Source organism: Amblyomma mixtum, chromosome 9 (assembly GCF_055824585.1).
Source record: "Amblyomma mixtum isolate Tamu chromosome 9, ASM5582458v1, whole genome shotgun sequence".
Taxonomy (NCBI): Eukaryota; Metazoa; Arthropoda; class Arachnida; order Ixodida; family Ixodidae; genus Amblyomma; species Amblyomma mixtum.
Window position 1 is genome coordinate 79,066,454 of NC_143020.1, and position 23,492 is coordinate 79,089,945.

General features: G+C 44.8%; 2 protein-coding genes across 9 annotated transcripts in view; one reads left to right on the top strand and one right to left on the bottom strand.

The window, feature by feature from the left end:
• Positions 1-23,492, bottom strand: part of LOC149329838 (TNF receptor-associated factor family protein DDB_G0272340-like) — a 74,864-nt gene that overhangs the window by 39,317 nt on the left and 12,055 nt on the right. The window contains exon 2 of one of the 6 annotated variants that reach the window (XM_089560550.1): positions 15,108-15,201. The exons of the other annotated variants lie outside the window; for them this stretch is intronic. The gene's annotated coding sequence lies outside the window, so the exon portion shown is untranslated. The remainder of the gene's footprint in view (positions 1-15,107; positions 15,202-23,492) is intronic. 6 annotated transcript variants of the gene reach the window in all.
• Positions 1,673-18,743, top strand: LOC149329839 (uncharacterized). Of its 3 annotated transcripts, none has more exons than XM_089560555.1 (6): positions 1,673-1,958; positions 2,854-2,935; positions 3,506-3,580; positions 7,827-7,957; positions 14,735-14,843; positions 18,681-18,743. In XM_089560555.1, exons 1-6 carry the CDS (start codon positions 1,943-1,945, stop codon positions 18,724-18,726), a joined length of 459 nt encoding a protein of 152 aa, XP_089416681.1. In that variant the 5' UTR covers positions 1,673-1,942; the 3' UTR covers positions 18,727-18,743. The 3 variants fall into 3 exon arrangements, with proteins under 3 accessions (XP_089416681.1, XP_089416682.1, XP_089416683.1); XM_089560556.1 differs by having other exon boundaries at positions 2,857-2,935; XM_089560557.1 differs by having other exon boundaries at positions 1,674-1,958; positions 18,676-18,743.

Consider the following 23,492-nt stretch of genomic DNA (forward strand, 5'->3'; position numbering starts at 1 on the left):
TGTTTGTTCACGTCCATTTACTAAGCTCTGGGATAGAGTATCGTTAGCCAATATCGAGTTGTTGGTAGAAGCGATAACAGCAAAACAAATTTTCTCCCTCAGCCGCTTCTGCTGCCCATTGCAGCTCGCCTGGATTCTGCTAGCTCTGCTCCTGAAGGGGTCGCGGAAACCGAGCTTATTTCACTATGACGCGGGGCTCACAGTAAAACGGTGGCGAGGGTAGCACCTCAGTGCTAGCCAGTTCCGAATCGCACTCAGCTTAGGCGTCGATGTGCAATCGGCTAAGCTTAGCGACGACAAGGGTAGCTTGAGAGCAGCGCGGAGTTCGTCGGCCGGCGCGCCCGCGGGCGGCGTCGTTGCCGAAAGCTCGGCTCGCTCAATGATTGGCTCAGTAGCTCGCGAACTGAGCAGGCAAGGCTGGAAAATCGAGCAGCGAGCGTCTGTCCTGCGACTGAACGAGACTTTATTCTCACGTTTGCAGCATAGGTGAACAAATTTAGCACACATATATGCATCGAATATCTGCTGCCTTACGGCGTTTATTAAGCTCGTCCTCGACGTCACCGTTAGCGCGGAAACTGCGCATATCTTTATTTCACTACGACACATGGTTCGCAGTACAACGTACAGTGAAGAGAGTAGCACCTCAGCGCTAGCCAGTTCGAAAGCTCTCTCAGCTCTGGCATCGATATGAAACTTGCCAGGCTTAGCGACGAATACGACATCCAGGGAGCAGTGCAAACTTGTCGCTCGGCGCCCTCGCGGGCAGTGTCATTTCTGAAAGCTCGGCTCCCTCAATGCTCAGCAGCTAGCGACTTGGGCTCGCAAGGCTGGAAAACTGAGCAGCTAGCGGCTGGACTGCGACTGAGCCCACGTGTGCAGCACAGGTAAACAACTTTTAGCGCACATATACGCTTGGGATGCCGGCTTCGTTGCGGCCACCTTAAGGTGATTCTTACGCTCGTCATCGAAGCCATTGTCACCGCTCGTGACGCACTGGCTGAGAACTACAATTCGAGTGCGTGCTAAAACAAGCTGCTCGTATTTCGCGGAACAATCTGAACTCGAAAACACAGTTGCTTCTATCGGCTTCCATGTGGGCTTTTGCTCAATTGTGAAAGTACACGCGAACAAGATGCGGCGAGTGCGAGCCGCTGTTGCATATCAGCTAAAGTGTGACGCAACTATCGGCGTAGTTTCGCAAAGCAGTTGATATCAAAGTTACCCGCTTGTACGGGTCACAGTTAAGCTCTCAGTTTCATGTAAATCGCCGTCGAGCATGCCCGCGTCAGTCAAAGTAATGCATCGCAGCTGCTCTCAGTCCTACCGCTCACGTCCAACATATCCTTGATGTGCACCAGCTTGAGGTACGGTGCATTTCTTTGCCCGTTTTTTCGCAATTAAGAGATTTTAGCTGGCAGCAAACGAAATTTCATTCCGTCAACAGCGTCGCCTGCGCCGTCGTCTGCTCCGTCGTCTGCTAGGACATCCGGGGCACCCTGGGTGATGGGATCACAGGATCGCAGCTTCTACAAAAGTATTTAAAAGCGCTTTAGTGTTCGCACTTAAACAAAAAATAAATTTAAAAAAATTGAGATATTTTTGTTCGAAACAGAAAATAAATATTAGTAGTAAAAAAGCGCATTTGAGTTGCAGTTTTTCAACGACGCAAAAACAAGGGCAAAGCCGCTTCCGCCGGCGCCATGTCAGTGTGTGCGTTGCTGCACGTTTTGTGTTATTTGGCTTTTCATGACATTGTTTGAGTGCTTGTGCGGCGGACATGTGTGAAGAACAGAAGTGTGTTTTGGAAGCCAACGACGAGTATTACGCCCAGTCAACATCGGTGAGTTTGGACGGGCAAAGCCATGAAGAAAGGCAGCGCTACGACGTCTTGTCATCTGGAAAGGCAATGAAGACGACGGCGCGGTTTTACTAAGCCTGGATGAGCTGCATGATCGGTGAGTCCCGTCAACGCTTCTCTATTCTGATCTGTATTCACACGCGTTATTAGTGTGCGGCTATATAGGGATGGCAGTGGAGGCACTCTACGTGCGGTTGCCTCAGCTATAATGCGTTGTCAGAAAAGAACGGGCGTATAGCCTGCGTGACAAGTGCTGCTTCATAGTCTGTCTGCGTTTAGTACTCAGGTGCCGTGGTAAATAAAAATGCCACCAGAGATCACAACAGAGTTATGCGGTCGCTTGGTAGCGCTGCGAAAAACTACAATGTTTACTACATTCAACTGGCATGGATTTGTACTGCGTAGAAGACGACGATCAGTGCCGCGGGTGAGAGCGCTTTTGCGTGGACAGCTGAGAACAGGCGAGGGAACTGACAACGGGTGAATTTGCTCGCGGCTGGTACCCATCGGATGGATTTGTGCTATTTAGAAGATTATTATGAGCGGCAGTGCTGCGCGATGAAGCACTCGCGCTAGGCGAACTGCGAACAGACGACGGATGGTTTTGCTCGGTGTTGGTGTTCATCGGATCAGTGCTTACTTCTTAATATTCGTCATGCAAATTATTTTGAAGACAGTGATCGCATGTGGAAGGCTGGCGCATATGTACTAGTCATTTGTAAACTTTTTATCTGTGCTTCCCCATTGGAACAGAATTTGGCAATATTATGTCAGTTAGGTCGTTCTTGTGTCTTCCCTGAACTGTAGGCGTCCATGCTTCCTCTCCTTCAGGGCACTGAACTGTTGGGGATGCAACTGCACACTTATTTGGGATTTCAAGCTTTTTGCTGTATGCCTCGCTTATGCGGCCCGCTTTCAGGTCGTTCGCAATTGGTGATGGTTTGTTATTCATTTTCACTTTCTCTTATTTATTCTTGGTTGACTGCCGGCAGCAGTTCTCCGCGCTCGGAACTGTTCCCAGGCACGGAACCCTACCCACAGACCTCCCTGCACCTCACTCACCAGTGTTCTTCGGTATTTTTTTTTGCTTTTGCCCCTACTTGCATTACCGCTCGACAAATGTTTTGCTGTTTTTATTTGTGTGCAATTTGTTAAATGCACTACTAATTTTCGTATCATGCTCAGTTGTGACGTGAGATATCGGGCTCCTTGGTATTGAATGCATGTCTTTTGCATTTTCTCTTCTCATTTATGCAAGGTAAACTGGTCGACTGGGTGCTATGTTCAATTTAAGAATACATTAGACGCTAGTGCAAGGCACCCTAATAGTAATTAACTAAAGCCTGCGCATGCTATATTCGAATAGTTGGGCTCTTTTCATCATGCATAAGAATAAAGCGGTATTCCAGCCAGCTCATCTTTCAATGTGGTTATGACAGTCATGTAAATGTACTCAAAGAATGTGTATGGGTGTTTCACATACAATCTCCTTATTTATTTTGTCATGGGCCACCTCATTGCTTTTTGTGTTCCTATATTAATACCTCATTTTAGTTTCTGAAGCAGTCGACAGTTTGTTTTGTTGTCATTCATGACATTGTCACTGGCACTGATAGCTGTTGGTCGGGACGTATTTACCTGCAGTTGCCAGCTGCCAGCATCTGCTGGGCCATGCGTGCTTCCTGCCTTCAGCTGTGCCATCCCTCCAAGCCATTCATGGTAATTATCTTTTTCAGTTACGCATACCTTACCTGCCTGTTTTGAAAAATATTTTCAACATAGGCTCACTGCTGTGTTTAAAAATGCATGCAGAACTCTACATGCACTTTACAGCAGTACCTCAGCTTATTACATGAACTGCAAATTTGTACGAAATATAGCCGCTCATGTAGCTCTTGACACTGCGCTGTTATTATAAAGTTGAGCCTGCTTCAGGTGCAGTGACTATTCCACACCTGTTGCCTTTTATGCATGTGTGTCCTCTAAAAGGGCCAAAATGTTTGTTTATCTTTTAAAAAGTTGTGCTGTACAATAATACTTTAATGGTATTTCTTGCTTGTACACTGAAATGTCAGTCAGTAAAGTAACATTGTATGATGACACCAAATCTTGCGTGGCATAGCATCCTTGCAGCGTACTTGGCAAGCTCCTGTCAGCGCAGATGTATTGCTGGTTTATTGCTGTGGCATGTGGTTATACTGTACAGTTTGTACCTCTACGTTCTTGAAAGTATCCTTGAAAAATTTAAAATTGGTTTTTGAGCCAAGGAAGTGACAGAGTAACTGTCTCACATCTTGATAGGCACCTGAACAATGATGCAAGGGAAGGGATAAAGGAGGGAGTTAAAGAAGAAAAGAGGTGCCGTAGCAGAGGGCTGCAGAATAATTTTGGCCACCTGGGGATCTTTATCCTGCACTGACATCAAATAGCATGCAGTTTAGCCTGTGTTCACTTGGGCCCGCATAAAAAAAAACGAGCAGACCTTCTTAGAACTAACATTTCATTGCACCAGCTACTTTGTAGTTTTGACTGCAGTGACCTGAAATCAACGGTTGTTTACTTTGCACAACCCACATACCCTGAACAAGATGTGATGATGCTAGACGAGGTGACCCTCTCTGCATAGCAGCAGGTTGGTTCAGGAAATGCGAAGACTCATGGAGAACCGCTCAGTTATATTTGATTTCATGTTATTGTAGTATTAATGGTGAGTTGTAGTATAAGTGATGAATTCTTGCAAATGATTGAGGACATCAATACTCAGTGTGAAAATGAGAGTTAAATCAATACTTAATAATCAGGAAAGAGGCCTTTTTATGAAATTCAGTAAGGTACTGGAAGTCGAAACAAAATACACCTCGGCCAGGTCATGCACAGATATAGAGCATTTGAAAGAAATGGTTGGGAGAATAAGAAAGGGGTTTATTGCCTTAGGCATGCACTCAGAAGTTACGAGCAGCACCTTGCAGTATGCTCAAAAAGAAATTTTAAACTGCTTTGCCTTTGCTAAGCTGTCAGGAAAAGTGGGGTACTTTACAAAGGGCTTAAAATTGAGAACAGTGCGGTGAACCACTCAGGAAAATCATAGGGTTAATGATAAGAGATTGGGAGAGAACTGAGTTGGTTGGAAATAAATGCGAATTAAAATCTGAGCGGGAATCATAAATGGACATAGGCAGGACATACATTTTTTAAAGAAGCTGGCTATCCTTTTGGATAGTGGAGCGGTTACTCACAGCAGGAAATTGTGCTCTTCTTGCTTTCATTTTATGGACATATGCTTTGTGTCTTACATCTCTTGGCCTGCCATAGGCAGCATATGCTCATAATAAATTTTTACCTGTCTAATTATGTGGCACAGGGAGAATTGAACTATATAACCTCATCAATGCACACCCTCTCTGAAGTGAACTTTGTCAGCCCCGTCAGTCACCACATTGATGCATGTCACCCCAAATGGGAGCCGTCATGGTGGCTGAGTGGTTATTGTGCTTGGCTGCTGACCCGGAAGAGGCAGGTTCGATTCCAGCCAGTTTTGATTCCAGCTGTACTAGTCTCATTTCAATGGAGACGAAATGCTAGAGGCCCAGGTACCGTGTGATGTCAGCACACCTAAAGAATTTTCCAGTCCTCTACAATAGCGCCCTGTATAGCCTGCGCCGCTTTGTGGCATTAAACCCTTTAAAACCAAGTAAAGTAATGGATACATCATTTCCAAAAATTGTTTAAATTTATTATTTTCTAAACATTAACAATTTTCTGCACCTGTTTTCCTTCGTCTTTCCCTCTTATTTCCTCCCTCATGCTGAGTAACAGGTCAGTGATTTTAAGTAAATATTTTGTTCATTTCATTAGCAAAGTTTCTCTGTCTCTCTCTATTGCTTTGCTTTTTGTATCTGCAGTATAGTATTATGCAGAAATATGTCAAGATTAGATCCAAGAGATATGGCCTAGATTTTAAGTTCTATAGTCAACCACACATTACTTATTACGCTATCAAGGCTTTTTTTGGCATGTGCTACCTGGTACAGAACTGATGTGGCCTACAGCGGTAAATATTGTTTGAATGTGCATAAATTGAATAGGAAGGCAAATTTCCCATTTGACTATGTAAATAGATTGTGCAATCATGTGCTCACAAAGCTCATAAACTTTTCTGTTTCCAAAACTTTCTGTAAAAGGCACTGACTCACTGAAATACACTACAGTTACTTTTGCCTAATCCTGATATTATTTACTGAAGATTGGTTGGAGGGAAAGTCCACTGAGCTCGAATGAGTGCACGGCAGCTTGTCTTTGTCCAAAGTATTTGGAGAATAATGAATTTTGTTACCTGGCAGAGATAAAGCAAGGATGGCAGTGTTTTGTAATGTCCACAGGGCATTCTTCCAAAGCCCAGTATGCATGTAATTCCTTCATTTTGTGCAACATAAAATGTCTTCCCTTTACACTCATGGTTGAAACAAAATGCTGAATACTTCACCACTCAAAAAATGAAGGCCATTGTGCTGCTCTACAAAATATCAGGCTGCAGCGGTTGTTGCGAGGCAAATTCACCAGGTTGTCATCATCATCAGTCTAACACCCAATGCAGGGCAGAGGCCTCTCCCATGTCTCTCCAATTAACCCTGTCCTTCGCCAGTTGTGGCCACCGTATCCCCACAAACTTCTTAATCTCATCCGCCCGCCTAACTTTCTGCTGCCCCCTGCTACGTTTGCCTTCTCTTGGAATCCACCCTATCAGTCTTAAGGACCACTGGTTATCTTGCCTTTGCATTACATCTCCTGCCCAAGCCCATTTCTTCCAAATAACCCACGTTTTTTTACACCTATTTGTCAGGCTCCGCGTTTTTTTCTCACCTATTCGTCAAGCTGCAAGCCACTTGCACGCTCTACAAACCTATTTAAAGTACATACATTATCCAGCATTGTTGGCATGGAGTGTGTAGTGCTAAAACAAAAAATAATACAATAGCTGATGATCTGCTAGAGCAACAGAATTCCAAGAGTTTGAGAAGGGCAGTGGGAGAACTAGCAAGGCGGGATAGCGAAATTCGACAAGCAGTGGACAGGGATCCTGCAACTTGTAGAGGACAGGCAAATTGGAGACTTGTGGAAGGGGCTGTAGTCTTGAGTGCGCCTAGCCGGCCTTGTGATGCATTGTATAGGGCCCTTTGTTTTTGAGTAAAACTGGTTTCTCCTGATTGTTGCATTCCAGAAAGATTCATCAAGATTGGGTTAAACCCAAGTTTCGCGTGCAAATGTGCCTGTAAGAAAGTGTAGATTGATAATGCATGAAGCTAAAGAACCACTGGAGAGTAGTGGATACGTCTCGTATTTCTTCATATCTATATTGTTTAAACAGTGCTGGCTATTTTAATTCCTTTTTAATGCTTATTGCTTGTCGAGTTGCATAAAATTTTAGGATAAATTGAAAACTGCAGGTAGGTTTAATTACAATAATTATACCCGTATTTCTGAAGCTCCTTTCGAAGAGAGGTCCACATTTTGTGTGCATGCTTTGAATTTGATTATTTTCACACTGCAAAATGGAGGACAGGTCTGCTGTGAGAGTTTTTTTGCAATGAAGCGAGAGCAAGTGGTGCGGAATGCTTGTTACTGTGTCGCCCTGCCAATATTTCTAGAACCCCTGGGACCACTGAGCTTGTGAGTATCTATGACTCAAAAGGTCGGAGCTGATTGCCCATTCCTTGGTTGTCTGTATTAACCGGTGCAAGGCCAAGGGCTCATAGCTAACAAGCATATGACACCGTAGAACTAGATGCAGTCAGGCTGGGACTGTGCAGTATGTCAGTGTTAACGAGGTCGTGATAAACGAGGTTTACTCTGCGAAGCTAGTGTGAAATAATAATTGTTCTTATAGAAAATATCGTTTTTTCTTAGTCATTGCAGCAATACAAGCATATCAAATCTGATATCTCTCACTCATCCCTCTATGTTTCAGTTTCAAGGGACCAAGAGTTGCGTGGAAGTCGTGCAAGCCACAAAGTTGCGTGCGGCTTGAGCCAGCAATCAGGAGCAGGCTGGGAATTTGCGAATTGCCAGTGGTATTCGCTCAGTCAAGCAGGCTTTACTGTAAGTACAGTGTTTTCGCCATAGTATTTCTTTGAAAAGTACGCATTGAGCTTGAATAGGACAAGCTGTCGGTCTAGTTGGTCTGATCCTTTGTGGTTGACAGAGCTTAGAAACACAGACTGGGGTCAGAAAGAAAAAATATGAGGGCACAGGTGCTGACTACAGATTTATTCCAGAATCACCGAAACACTGCATATATAACCAAAACACAGGCGCCAACAGGTGGCAATTTTATGCACTCGTGGCAACAATAAGTGATATGGCCAATAGTGGGAAAACAACACAAACTAGAAACAAACCAAGACTATAGAGCAGGGAAGGATGAAACCATAACAAGGTTAAAGGAATAGTTTTAAGCAAGTCATTTTTAAGACCACCAGCACGTGAAACAGTGTAACGGTTTGACCAAAATTTTCAAGTACTGGTCTGATAACACGGAACTAAAACACTACACGCAAACACAGATCAAGGGCAGTGAAATAAAAGTAAAATGGCAAGAAAAAACATGCCGTGAAAAGAAAATGGTGATTGGGCAAGCAAACAAGAATTGGTCTACAAAGGTGAAGTGGGCTAAAAAACTGAAAGAATAAAGGGCGAATAAATGCACATGAGCAACAAAGGTGAAGCCAAGAATTAACATGGCTACAGGAGGAAGATGAGCTACTGTAAAAACGAGAGAGATAAAATATCAAAATATGAAATTCAATTAGTATTAAAGATAAAAACAAACAAAAACGTGAAAATAGAGGAGTTGGCAGAAAAGTCAAGGCATGCAAGATGTTTTTAAAACCAGGGCTAGGTCAAACATCCTGAAGAAAGGCAATCTTTTTTTCTGAGGGTGTTCTTGCCCATTAATCCTCGAGCCTCAAAATCCCGGCGGCTCCCACCAGTTCGTCATGTCGGCTTATTCTGGTGCTTTTTTAACACAATGGCACTTTTTCGAACATGGGTGGCATGGCTTTTTTCGGTCACAGTTTTGGCAATGGACTTGCAGATTTAGGACGTGCTTGTAGGCCAGTTGGTTGGAAATCGTTAGAAAAACCGCAAAACAGAATGGGACAAAGGCAGGCAAAACACAAGGCGGTACGACAACTGAACATTTATTGAAGAAATGAGTGCTCATATGGATCAGTTGCGCATGTAATCTGCAAACAATCATTGCAAAAACAACCTAGGGAGGGAAACTAATTCCAATTCTTTCTGAAAAATGGACACAGAAGGCGTGCTATCCCACCTATCTGGCTTCGACCTCAGGATGGCAACAGCCTTGAGAATTTCTTTCCAACTGGCCCTTTATTCATCCAATAATAATGTGCAGTTCAGTTTAGGTTAACAGTCTTTACAACTGGGACAGTGGACAGGCAGGCAAGGTCGTCCGGGCCTACCTAAGGAATGCTAATACTCTTGCAAGGGAGTGTTTCACCATCTACCAATTTGGCCGGTATAAAATCGACCACAGCCGAGAGGAATCGTGTACGCCACCCCCGTTGCACATGGCATGAGGCATTCAAAAAGTACCGCCAACGGGCATGTGTACGAGATTCCCCTCAGCTGTGGCCAGTTTTATATCGTCCAAAGTGGCAGATGTTTACACATTTGTTTGCAAGAGTATGCGTGTTCCTTGAGTAGACCCGGAGGCATTTGCCGTCCCACTCACTGTCTCATTGTAGACTGCTATCCCAAACTGAACTGCACACCGATTATTGGATGAAGAAAGAAGCAGTTGGAAAGAGAAATTGTCGAGGCTGTTGCCATCTTGAGGTCAGAGCCAGATAAGTGTGTCAGCACGCCTACTGTGTTCATTTTTCAGGAAAATTAGCGTTTCTGTCTGCGTTTCCCTCGGTTGTTTTTGTTTCATTTTTGAGCAGGTGATTGTCATATTTGCTCAGCTCTATGGTTGCCATTGAATTTTTTTGCCTCTTTACGATTGTTTGCAGATTACACACGTGACTTGTCTATATAAGCACTGCTGTTCAATAAATTTTCAGTTGTCAGTACGGCCTTGTGTTATCACCTGCCTCTGTGTGATAGTTTTGTGGTTTTGCTCTTTCCGACTGGCAGATTCCCGAGAAATGTACCCGATAAATCAATCTTATGCTCCCTTATCCTTTCATTGATGCCAATGTATACCTTGCCGCAAGAAAAAAGGATTGATTAAATGCCCTCCGCGCATGGCGCTAAGGATTTTCTGTGCTGCGTGGTGCAGCGTCTTTTTTTTTTTCATTTAGGATTCCGCAACTGCAATAGGTGCTAGGGGGTCAGAAAAGGCAATGTGTACTCCTGCTTTGTCTCCGATTTTCTTAAGGTTCTGTGAAATTTACCTTTAGAAAATCACCTATCACACCTCTCTAGGATCGTCAATGAAAAAGAAAAAAGAAACAGGCTGCACTGCATTGCACAGAAACCCTTAGTGGCATGCACAAGAAGTGCTTTCTCAATCCCTTTGTCTAGCCGCAAGGTATACATTGGCATCAGTGGAAGGCTAAGAGAGCATTACACTGATTTATCGGGTACATCTCTTAGGTACCTGCAAGTCCACTGCTGATAATGGGACGCAAAAAAGCCATGCTGCCCCAAGTTCGAGAAAGCCACTGTGTTAATAGAGCCCCGTAATAAGCTGACGCAATGCAATGGTGGAAGCCGCAGAGATTTTCAGGCTCCGGGGTGAATGTAAAGAACACGCTTGGTTTTACTCGGAGGATTGCCTTTCTTTGTGGACGTACTTGATCTAGCCCTGGTTCTACATGTGTGTTACATGCCTTGCCTCTTCTGCCAACTTCCCTCTTTTGGTGTTTTTCCTTGATTTTTGCCTTCATACTGGTTATTGAATTTCACTTTTTTATATTTTATCTCTCGGCTTCACTGTACGTCATCTTCCACTTTTAACCATCTTAATTGTTGGCTTCACCTTTGTGGCTCATGCGCGTTTTTATTCCCCTTTTATCCTTTTAATTTTTAACACACTTCACCTTCGCTTGTTGCTTAATTCTCGTTTGCTTACCCAATCGCCATTTTGCTTCTATTGCGTGTTTTTTCTTGCCATTTCTCCTTCATTTTTTTTTTCACTGCGCTTGGTCTGTGTTTGTGTATTAAGGTTTTTTAGTTCCATTTTATCAGACCAGTTCTTAAATATTCTTTCGGTCAAACCTATCCACTGTTGGCAGTCTTTTAAAAATGACTTGCTTATAAATTTTTCTCTCACCTTGTTCTGGTTTTATCCTGTGTTGTGTCCTCTGGTTTTTGCTTCTAGCTTTTGTTGTTTTTCCACTACTTCTCATACCACTTCTTGTTACCACGAGTGCATAAATCGCTGCGTGTTGGTGCCTGTGGTGTGGGTATTTATGCAGTATGTCGGCAGTTCTGGGAAAAGTTTTAAGTTCAGTGCCTGTGCCATCATCTTTTTTGTTTCTGTCCCTTGTCTGTATGTCTGAGTGCTGTCAACCACAATCGGTGCATTGAGCTGACTGCTCTTCAGCTACCCATGTGTATGCAATGAAGTGGCTTCAAGAATAATGTACACAAAAAAATTGATTGCTTAAAATTTCTGGCATGTTTTTTAGGAAAACATTTGGCATTTAAAGGGCTAAGAGTGCTCTGAAAAACTAAAAATTATGTGCTTCTTGGGGCCTTTCCTCAAATTTCACATCACCTTGTAGCGTGATGCAAGACGTTCAAGTTTTTACCCACAGTTTACTTTTTTGTTGCCCACTTATTGGCTGCCACCTTCTTTGGGAGGCAATCTGATTCCTGTGTGTTGGCTGAAGCTGTCTAAGCTTTTGGATGTGGGGAGCAGGTTCACGGTGCCAACTTTTGGCTGTAACTACAGTTTGGCCATGACTGTTAGTCCTTTTCTGTGATGCAGTGTCATTTATGTAATGCATAATTTGATGATGAAGCAGTCTCAGGGGTTGCGGTGCTCAGCTGTTGACTTCAAAGACACAGGATCGATCCTGGCCGCGGCAGTCGCATTCTGATGAAGACAAAATGCTGGAAGCTTGTGTACTGTGCGATATCAGTGCACGTGAAAGAACCCCATGTGGATGAAATTATCAGAGCCCTTCACTATGGCCTCCCTCATAGCCTGAGTCACTTGGGACATTAAACCCCATAAATCCAAACCCATTTTGGTACTTCTCAGCTTCGCCGCTGGCCTCTGCAGGCCAGCGAAACCTCCCACAAGTTGACGAACGGCAGTTTTTACACCATTCGTAAATGCCTACATAGACGCTACATCATTGGTGGCAAAGGTTGCCAGATGTGCAAGCGTTTCCGGTAGCTTTTCTCTGTTGCTTTCGTCAGGCAGCTTGCAAAAGATGTTTTACTAGGCTAATAAACGGTGAGGTTCTTTGTGTTCTTAAGGTGGCGCAGCGTGATAAAACACACTTAATAGCCATGCCATGCTTTTTTGTAGCCAAAGGCAATTTTTCGCCTTATTCTCATCATCATTTGCCTTTCATGCTTCCTCGAGGGACTGCAGTTGGAAGAAGGTCTCTAGAGCAGCTCCTTGTCTGAAGAAATGCCGAGTGGCATTCTTCAATCCTAACTGCCCATCAAATGGAAGAGCAGTTGTTTTCTCCACTCCACAGAGTGGAGACGGAGTATCGAGTTGAGGCGCACTTCTGAATTCGGCGGTTAGCCTTTCATAGGCAGCAGATATGCGCAATAAACTTTATTTGCTGTTAATCTTTCAGTTAAACACCAAATCCTCCTCATTCCTCATCAGTGCACACACTGTGTAAGGAACTTTGTCACTCCATTTGTCACCACTTTGATGTACGCCATCCCTAATTCAGGGGCTGTATACTTTTTGAAATTTTGTTGAAATTGCTTGAAAACCTTTGCAATTTCCTGCACCTCTCTTTTTCCCCCAAGTCCCAAACCTACGCAGAGTGCAAGTGGGTTTTTAAACTCCAGCTAAATTTTGTTATTCATCAAAGGGCTTTTCTCTCTACTGCTTTGCTGGGTGTATCTGAAGTATAATATTATGCACCAGTGTGTGAAGCTTTGCTCCCAGAGCTATTAACCCGAGGTAGTAATTTTAGAGCATTGCGTTGCGTTCTCAGCCTGGTTGCGTTTTGAGCCTGAGTTGTGCTGATTCCACGGATAGAACCCAAGTTGGCAGCCTCCAATGCAGCAGTGTATCCCAGTAGTTGCCATGGGAGCCGAGGTGGTTAGATAATGGAATAAAATAATAGCAGGTGGCAGTGTGATGCTCGAGCACCACAGCTCGAAACTAAACTATATCGATCAGTATATGTATACAGTCGAACCCGGATATATCGAACCCGCATATTTCGAATTATTGGCTATATCGAACACACAGATTACCCCCTTGAAAATACTATGTAAAAGTATAGGACAGTTGCGTTGTATATCGAATTCCATTTTCGCCGGACATTGGATATATCGAACGCCGCGCCGCGCCCCTGGAAGGTGCGCTTTCCCCAAAGACATTCCTGTCCGGTCCTCAGCCGCCTCAGCGGAGAACATTTCCGCAGTCAGCAGGCGCAGGGCCCTTTTTTTTTTTTGTTCCCCGTTTTTGCGCCCCACAGGCGCGAGCTTTCCCGCTCCTCCTCTCCTCCTGTACCGCCGGCGTGTGCTCCGTCAAGGTCATTGGAGATCAGCGAAGAGAGAGCGCCGCATGGAGACGCGCGGCGACCACGCTTCTTGGGGAAAGAGAGAGAGAGAAAACGGTCGCTCGTGGGCACATCGTGGGTCTGGGGAAAAAGAGAGCTCAGAAAAAAAAAAAAAAAAAACGAAGCCCAGAGCGCCGATCTTTCTCCCTGCTCTTTCTTTTCTCTCTGTCGTTCCTTCGCAGCCGGGTTGACTGCCGCTCGCATAGGCTTCGCTCTTATCGCTCCATCTGCGCCTCGCGTGTTTTTTTTTTGTGTGTGTGCCTGTGTTTCAACGCGCGACGTGAAGCAGGCCCCAGTAGCCAACTGTTTTGGCAAGTGGCCGGAGATGAATGTCCGGAAGATTTAGATGACGATGAGTGCTTGGACGACGCGTTTCGCGACTTGTCCAATTTTCTCGGCGCCGTTCCGTCCGAAGTGACTGTTGAGGACTTTAACGCTGACAGCGAAGTTCAAGCGGTAGCTGGCGTTCAAGACGCCGACTCCAGCGATGACGAGGGCAACTGTATTGTCGAAGAAACGCGTCCATGCGCAGCCACTGAACTGGCGTCAGCGTTAGCCTGATTCGGCGCTGTTGCGGCGAAATGGAAGGCACTGTGCTCTCGCACCTGGACAGTCTCGAGAAGATCGAGGCCAGTGTTTTGAACTTCGTTTCCCAGCGGAAAAAGCAGCCCAAAATTAGTGATCTTTTTTTTTCCGCGAAATAAAGCGCTTTCACATTGCGCGCCCATACTATGTGATTCGCGGCTGTTCCAAACGGTAAGCCACAATTTGTTATGATCGGGAGTGCAGTTTTAGCCTATATCTGTATATCGAATTTTCGCTATATCGAACTATTTTCCGATCCCCTTCGAATTCGATATATCCGGGTTCGACTGTATCTGTCTGGCAGGCATTAAAGTCTGGCTGCTTAGTCACGACATTCCTGTAAAATTAGTGGGTGAACCGTTTGGCATGAATGTACCAGATGGTGTCATACGATTCAGCCTGTCGTGCAGCATAAACTTACTAGTTAAGTTAGAGCCTTTCTTGCAGCACGGATTCGAACTGACAACCTATGTTAGGTGTATTAATGCTCATTATTCGATCTGCTCATTTTTTATATTCAACCACACTAACATTACTTATTACCCCATCTGTGCAGATTCCTTCTGGCACTATTTGAAGCTGAAGGGTTGCTCGGCTGAGGATCTCCAAAAGTACCACAAGAAGGTGACGCGCTACCTGGCACAGAAGTGCTGTGACCTGCGGCGGTAAATATCTGTTCAAGCCAATAGTCTCTTGTTATATGCATGAATAGATTGGGTAAGCTCATGTGCTTACAAAACTCGTAACTTGACTGTATTTCCTAACTGTCTGTATGGTACACTTAGGCACTGGAATAACCTGCAAATCGCACTGGAATTTGCCTACTATAGTGAGATACTGCTTTACCCAAGTTCTGCTTAAGGATAGTCTGCTACTGAGATGACGCACAGAAGATTATATTTATGAACCAGACTGTTAACAGCACTTACGGACCACATTAGCAGACTGTTCTGAGACCGCACGCAGCCAGGCTTTTCAGCGTGGAAGAGGCGGCTTTAGACAAGGCAGGCGAGCGCTCTGTTCCTGCACATTAAGTAGATGTCGGATGAATCTCGAAAAAATATGAACGACGCGCCAGGAATATGACTACTACAACCCTTCGGAGATGTACAGTGCACAGTATACGGCCATGCCAGCGACATGTCTTTCTGTTCAAACTTTCTCTAAAACCGCTGTCACTACGCAGAAGCAGGTAGCAGTATCTGTACTAAGAATCTCTTAGTGAAGCAGCGCAACGGCACAAGGCCAAGGGAAGAAGGGGACAAACAGCGCTGAACTGACAACAAATGTTTATTCCGGATGCTAACAGCATATATATACTCTTTTGCACCTTACAAAAAACAAAGAAACAGAGAGCAGCAGAAAGTATCAATCCCAGTCATTATGCGCATGCAGCTGTATCGCGTGTACATCGATCATTTGAAATCAGGAAGTTGTGCTCTTTCACCGAGATGGCAACGGAAGGAGTGCTGATACAATTCGCACCCAGCTTCATGATCTCAGATGCCTCAATAATCTCTCGTGTAAGCTTATCCTTGTGTTTGGTAACAACTTGGCTGTTTTTGAATTCTGGGTAACATGAACAGTCACGACAGTGAGTACCTATGTGGCGGGCCGCGTTCTTGACATTGTTTGCGTGCTCTTTAAGTCTCATTAAGACACCGGCCAGTTTGGCCGATGTATGACCCACCACACTTCAACGGGACTGAGTACACCACGTTGTCTTGGCATGGCACATACTTCACCCTGTGGTTTTTCTTGCAATTATGACCAGATTCCGATCTTTTATCCGGGCGATTAACTCTCGCACACAAGCCACTCAGTCTGACAGGAGCCGAAAAAACATCTACTCCTGCCTTTTTGCCTATTCTCTTCAAATTGTGGGACACAACATGAACATAAGGTATTACTGCCAGATTTTTTTGCTTGGAATGGGGGACAGCTTTGCACTCCTTCAGCTTTTTCAATATCCCTTCTGCTACTGATGCCAGAATATGAAGGGGGTATTTTGCGTCTGTTAGCCTATCGACCTGATCGGAGAAACTAAATTCAAACTTGTGTGGGCAGGATTTTTGCATGGCATTTTGAAAGCATGACGCCACAATGCCTCTTTTAACAAGCTTCGAATGGGCTGAGCTGTTGGAAGTAAGGGCTTTTTACCCCTAGGATCAAAATGCCCAGCATACATGGAAATCAGTAAAATATAAGGTCAGATCAAGGAACTTAATGCGATCATTCACAGCCACTTCATGCGTAATTTCCAGCAGCGAAAGCACTTCACAGAATATCGCGCACAGGTCATTCACTTCCGCAGCAAAGCTAGCCGGGTCACAATCTAGTAAAATTAGGTAATCATCTACATATCGGAACACTCTTGCAACTGTTGAGCTCATGAGTGATTGTTCGAGTGCCCTGTCAAGCTTAGCAAGGAACGTCACTTAGCAATGGAGCGATGCAAGATCCTATGCTGATCCCATTCTTTTGAATAAAAACAGTTCAAAAGAATGGGATCTGCATAGGATCTTGCATCGCTCCATTGCTAAGTGACATGTTCCTTGCTAAGCTTGACAGGGCACTCGAACAATCACTCATGAGCTCAACAGTTGCAAGAGTGTTCCGATATGTAGATGATTACCTAATTTTACTAGATTGTGACCCGGCTAGCTTCGCTGCGGAAGTGAATGACCTGTGCGCGATATTGTGTGAAGTGCTTTCGCCGCTGGAAATTACGCATGAAGTGGCTGTGAATGATCGCATTAAGTTCCTTGATCTGACCTTATATTTTACTGGTTTCCATGTATGCTGGGCATTTGATCCTAGGGGTAAAAAGCCCTTACTTTCAACAGCTCAGCCCATTCGAAGCTTGTTAAAAGAGGCATTGTGGCGTCATGCTTTCAAAATGCCATGCAAAAATCCTGCCCACACAAGTTTGAATTTAGTTTCTCCGATCAGGTTGATAGGCTAACAGACGCAAAATACCCCCTTCATATTCTGGCATCAGTAGCAGAAGGGATATTGAAAAAGCTGAAGGGGTGCAAAGCTGTCCCCCATTCCAAGCAAAAAAATCTGGCAGTAATACCTTATGTTCATGTTGTGTCCCACAATTTGAAGAGAATAGGCAAAAAGGCAGGAGTAGATGTTGTTTTTTCGGCTCCTGTCAGACTGAGTGGCTTGTGTGCGAGAGTTAATCGCCCGGATAAAAGATCGGAATCTGGTCATAATTGCAAGAAAAACCACAGGGTGAAGTATGTGCCATGCCAAGACAACGTGGTGTACTCAGTCCCGTTGAAGTGTGGTGGGTCATACATCGGCCAAACTGGCCGGTGTCTTAATGAAAGACTTAAAGAGCACGCAAACAATGTCAAGAACGCGGCCCACCACATAGGTACTCACTGTCGTGACTGTTCATGTTACCCAGAATTCAAAAACAGCCAAGTTGTTACCAAACACAAGGATAAGCTTACACGAGAGATTATTGAGGCATCTGAGATCATGAAGCTGGGTGCGAATTGTATCAGCACTCCTTCCGTTGCCATCTCGGTGAAAGAGCACAACTTCCTGATTTCAAATGATCGATGTACACGCGATACAGCTGCATGCGCATAATGACTGGGATTGATACTTTCTGCTGCTCTCTGTTTCTTTGTTTTTTCTAAGGTGCAAAAGAGTATATATATGCTGTTAGCATCCGGAATAAACATTTGTTGTCAGTTCAGCGCTGTTTGTCCCCTTCTTCCCTTGGCCTTGTGCCGTTGCGCTGCTTCACTAAGATATGTCAGACACTCGCCCACCAGTTCATGTTGTACTAAGAATTCGTATCTTAAAGGAAAAAAGAAAGCGCAATGTCCACCTTTGGCACGATTTCTGCAGTGATGTGCGTTCTGCCGGCTGACAGTACACCGCTTGCTTGGTGTTGTAGGCCTAACATGTGTTTTACTCAAGGTGTAGCGAGAAGCGCTTTTGAACTAGCCACCAGCGATCACAGAAATGTCTACTCTTTTTACCGCCTCTACAATAACTTTATGGTGGTGTGAAGCGCGCGGAAAAACGGGCCAGGCGGACCGCCTCGCACTGATAGATGCGGGTTGCATGCACGGACTCATTCTGAGCCGTTGGCAGAACAGTCATTACAGGCCATGATGCACTTGGTCACACGTTGCATGCACGTCTGCATCTTGATTTCTATCTGGAAACAGCTTGGTTGACGTCACTTCTGTCAGTAAAGTGCTCTGCATGCCAATGTCTCTCCCATTACGGACGGTTCCCGCCAGCCATCGTATGAAGCGGCGTGTGCGTATTCTTCAGTTGTATAATTGAGGCTTTAATGCATTATTCCTATGGGTTTACGTCGGGCCCGTGCCAATTTGATTTTAAATGTGGATTGTTGCATGAAAGGGGAATGCATAATCAAGATTCCACTGTATGACTTTTGTAACATTTGCATGCATTTGTTGTGTATGCATACTATATATATCACTGTTCTTTTTCTTCACCTAGGACAGTCTGAACAAGAGAGACCTGCTGAAGAAAAATTCTGTATATATGTAAATAAATAGTCGATTTGCTCCAAGTGAGGTGTTTTTATACCTGGCTGTACTGCAGGAATGCATCGAATGTTCAGAGTCAGACTGCTGCTCTGTAGCTGCATATTAATTGACAAATAAAGCGTACTTGGTAATGACTACAGGAATACAACACACTACACAAATGCACTACAGAAGGCAGACTACAGAGATACGACACTACAGAATTACGTCACTACAGAAGACAGACTACAGAAATACTACACTACAGAAAGACTACAGAAATACTACACTACAGAAGACAGACTACAGAAATACTACACTACAGAAGACAGACTACAGAAGTACGACACTACAGACTACAGAGGACAGACTACAGAAATACTACATGCCCAAAATACGACAGACTACAGAAGTTTTCTGTCGTAAATTCCTGTAGTGCGTTTTGACTGGGTACTCTGGATCAAGCCGTTTCACTTAATTTTTCGCATCTGCCACCATTGTCTTTAGTCACATAACAAAAACACGACAAAGAATGCGTGAGCGGAAATACGCATGTTATCTGCGACTTCTACAAGGCTGCGCAATAGCAAAAATGCTTTAGTTTTCTTTGAAAAATTAGTACCCACTGAATGCAGTTTCCCGAGCTGACAAAAAAAAGAGAGCGAGGGCAGTACTGGCGTCCGCCTGGCTCGACAGCGCATAAAAATGACTGGAGGCTGTTTGAGAGTAAGATTAGTTCCTGGCACACAGATGAAGCCATTTACGAGGCTTGACATAAAGGTCATGACGATGTTAATTTGATTTATCTTTATTGGTTGGTAGAAGACCAGGTTGGCTAAAGGGCGTCATGACAAGGTTGAATTTCATGCAAACGTGATCATGGAGTAAAAAACCAGATTTGAACCGAAAAAAGCCGAACGACAGGCCCAGAAAAAGATTGCAGAAATCCGAACCCGTTCATCTAGAGTGGTGGGTGATTGTTGCGCTTGGGCGCCACCGCATAGACGCGACAAGAATACAGGCACAAGCTTATCGCCCCTAGAAATACCACTGCGATAAGCGTTCAATTCGTACTGTATGCTCCGCTGAATACCACTTGAGCGCGCTCTAGAGAAGTGTTATCGTATCTGCACTCAGTGGAACGCCGGTGGGCAAGCGCCAATACTACTGGGGAGGAAACAGACATATCCTGCATACGAGGCATTTGCTTAAAAGATTAGGCCGCAGTTCCAGCCGGCTGCAGGGACACCACTACTAAGAACTTTCCCAAGATCAGTCACAATGGCTTATGGCATTTCCTCACTGCATTTGCCCTAAGCAGTCCAGGATCGGAATCGGTCGGCTACTAGACTGTAACCTAACCACTGCACTAGCCAAGCTGTTCAATACACGCATGTTAAGAAGGACGCCGAAGATGGTTTATGGTTTGGTTTTGGGGGTGTTTGACGTCCCAAAGCGACTCATGCTATGAGGGACGCTGTTGTGAAGGGCTCCGCAAGTTTCGACCACCTGGGTCGTAAAAGTTGAAGTGTTGAAGTTTCAGCATGCCCAGCTATATCTCTTCACGTTCGCCGTTAGGCACAGAGCAATCTTTAGAGGGGTCAGTAGTTTGACTGGAATCTGTAAACTCTCGGAGAATGTGCTTACTTGAATATTTCCTGTGACTCTTTCTGCCTAATTCTGTGATCGTCTGAATGTTTGTTTCATCTGGTCTACGTAGCTTTTGACTATATTGGTAAAAATGGCGGTCCCCGATATGCGCCAAAAGGCAGCTCAAATTTCGTTGGCCAAAACAGTGATACTTTATCCCCAGCAGGTATCTAGATTATTGTAGTGTGAGCGAGTAGGTTTCAAAATTGTCTTCTCAGCCAAGAAAGGCAGAAAGCTGGGCCAGCCATTAAGAAATATTTCACCGCCATCAAAATTCGACCACCGCGGCCGGTGTCGAACCCGCGGCTGTCGAGTTTCGATGGAGGCGAAATTCTAGAGAGTAGCACATGTAACAGGCGAAGGCGGGCTAGTTGGTGGTTGGCAATGAAGTGCATGTTGCAACCGCCCAAAACGACCAGGGACGAAGAGAGACTGTGCGCGTTTTGTCCTGTGCTTTCCTCTCTTCGTCCCTCGTCGTTTTGCGCGATGGCAATATGCACTCCATTGAAATCTAGATGCCCGCGTTCTCGGTGATCTAATAGCGCGTTGAAGGACCCAGGTGGTCGAAATTTCCGCATCCCTTCAATTCGGCGTCCCTCATAGCCCGAGTCGCTTTGAGACATAAAAACGCATAAACTAAACCAAACCGGGACTTGTGCAAAATGTTTAACAAATTATAGCGGTGCGAAGTGGTGTGGTATTTAGTCCCGTTGAAGTGTACGTACATCCTTTCAATCTTTGACCATGAACTCAAGAGCGCCGACCGCCGAGTCCATAAGAGCAGAACACAATCATACAAAGTCATACCACGCGCGTTTCAGCAATGAAACATTCGGTGCAATCGTCCTGTGATAGGCTGTTGCAGGTACTGAATGAAACTCCGCGTGTCGTTTGGCCACGCATCGCTTTTGTTTTATGAGCGCTGTCATAAAGTTATAAATAAAAGGCGACGCGGTAGTACGGTAGCAACACCTGACTGCAATATTTTGCTTATGCCTTAACACTTTTCTGTGGTACAGGAAGTAAGGCGGTACAACGTCGCCGTTTATAGTCTCCTCTCAGCGGAGCGCAGAAAACATACAGTGGACGATAACAGACTGGCAGGCAAGTAGAGATGGGTCCGTTATCGGTAAAAGCTTAGCGGGGGACACTTGCACTGGAGTGTTCATGGCACACCCGCGCGTAATCTCCCATATTTCGTGGCTATGTTCCGTGATGCGGCGCTTATCGACGCCACGGTGAATGCTCATGCTTTCGTGTTAAAAGCATAGAGAAAGAACGAATAAGAGAGGATACTCCCATAGACACCAGCGGCCCAGTCGATTGTAGCGCACCTAGCGGTTGGTGCGAGCAACAGGCCCAGACTTCCTGTTTCGGTTTTAGTGGCGCGAATTTCAAATCGCTTACACGCCACCCAATCGATCCTTGCGCACCAAGCGGTTGGTGCAAGGAACTGACACTCACTTCTTGTTTCTGCTTCACTGGCGCAAATTTCAAATTGCTTGCGCGTTACCCACGTTTGGCTGTGGCCGGAGGCGGACAGAATGCCGCGCTTAATCCTTTGTGCCAATTGCGTCGTACCGAAATTATTTGAGCGTGAGTTGTACAGACAACAGAACTATAAAACAAGCAGCTTTGGATTCATAAATCAACAAGGGCTCTTTCTGTCTGGCAGGCTTGTCTCCTGTTCGGAGCAAGTGGTAGTTCAACATGCAGTATTTAATACACAGACGGAGTGTCGGAGAAACTGTTTATTCAAGGGCAATAAAAAGAATGAGCACATAAAGGCTGCACACAAACCGAGGCCAGCATGATACAAAAAAGTTAGATAGAAATATAACCCCGTTTCTTAATATAGGATAATCTGAAATAGTTAACAGAGAAGACAAAACACAGGTAGTCACTGTAGACACTAGGCACGGCAGCTTTGTGAGCTTCGTGTGGCCAGGGTCCAAGAAATATTTTGCAGTGAAATGGTCACTGCAACTCCTGCGTGTGGCATACAGTAGGTTGGCCGGCTTTGTCAGAAGGCCGTCTCTTTCACTGTACTGCACCCATGCTGTCATCCTGCATTGGCGATGATGTGCCTAGCTTAAGCGTAATTGCCTGAAAAATATTCTTACACTTGGTACCACAAGATGTTTGTACCAGAGGCAGTTAATATAGCCGCACTTTAAGGAATAAAAATTGTGGGGTCCGCAGCAAGATTATCACAGGCACTGACGAAAAAGCATGCTTTCTTGAGGGAGTCTTGAATTAACACCTACGCCGATTGAAATAATACGTATCAGACAAAGCCAAAAGTTGAAAGTCCTGCTTACATATCCTTTTTTGCGGCTTTTTTTACGGCTTATCTAATATAAAAAAAATGTTTAGTCGCTCCGCCACTGCAAGCATTCCGAAGTAATGGCTACAATATTTACTAACCCGTAGTGGTAATAATTTAGAACAGTTTAAACTCAAATGAAGAAGCCGTTTTGCCCAAGCTTTCCCATTATGAAGCTAGCGCTGTAAATGTGAATAAATGATTTTTGTTTTCACTCTTACTGCACAAATAGTAAGCGTAAATAAATTCAAAACATAAGAAAACTCAACGCACCTGCTGTGTCGTGGTATACGGAAGAAACTAGTCCCTGGCATCTTGTGCGTTTTGCCGTTGTTCTGGCACCACGACACAGAGCAGTAGCTGCCGTAGGAAGGGCCGCCAGATGGCATGGCAGCATGTTCTGAAGCATGTTAATGCATGCATGTGTTATTCTGAATAATCAAAACAGTATAGCAAGTCATAACTACGCTAAAAATTGTTTTCAATGTAACAGCAAATCGCGCCACAATACAATATCGCTAGCGCACAAATACACGCAGTACATTTTGAGTCTAAATAGGAGGTTAAACGCAGGCGCAGTTAACATGTACCCGAAACATACAAATACGAGCCCTTTCAGGATTTGAAATACGCGCCACGCCGCGCCTGGATATGGGAATACTGCATGCAATGCGCAATGCGCATCACCACGAGCAAAACAATATATCCGCATTTGACACAGTAATAAGGCCCAAAGTTTCAAGGGTGCGCAGCAATTTGGCCTGAAACTGCACAGCGCAATGAGTCTACTGTATTCATTCGGGCTCTGGGCT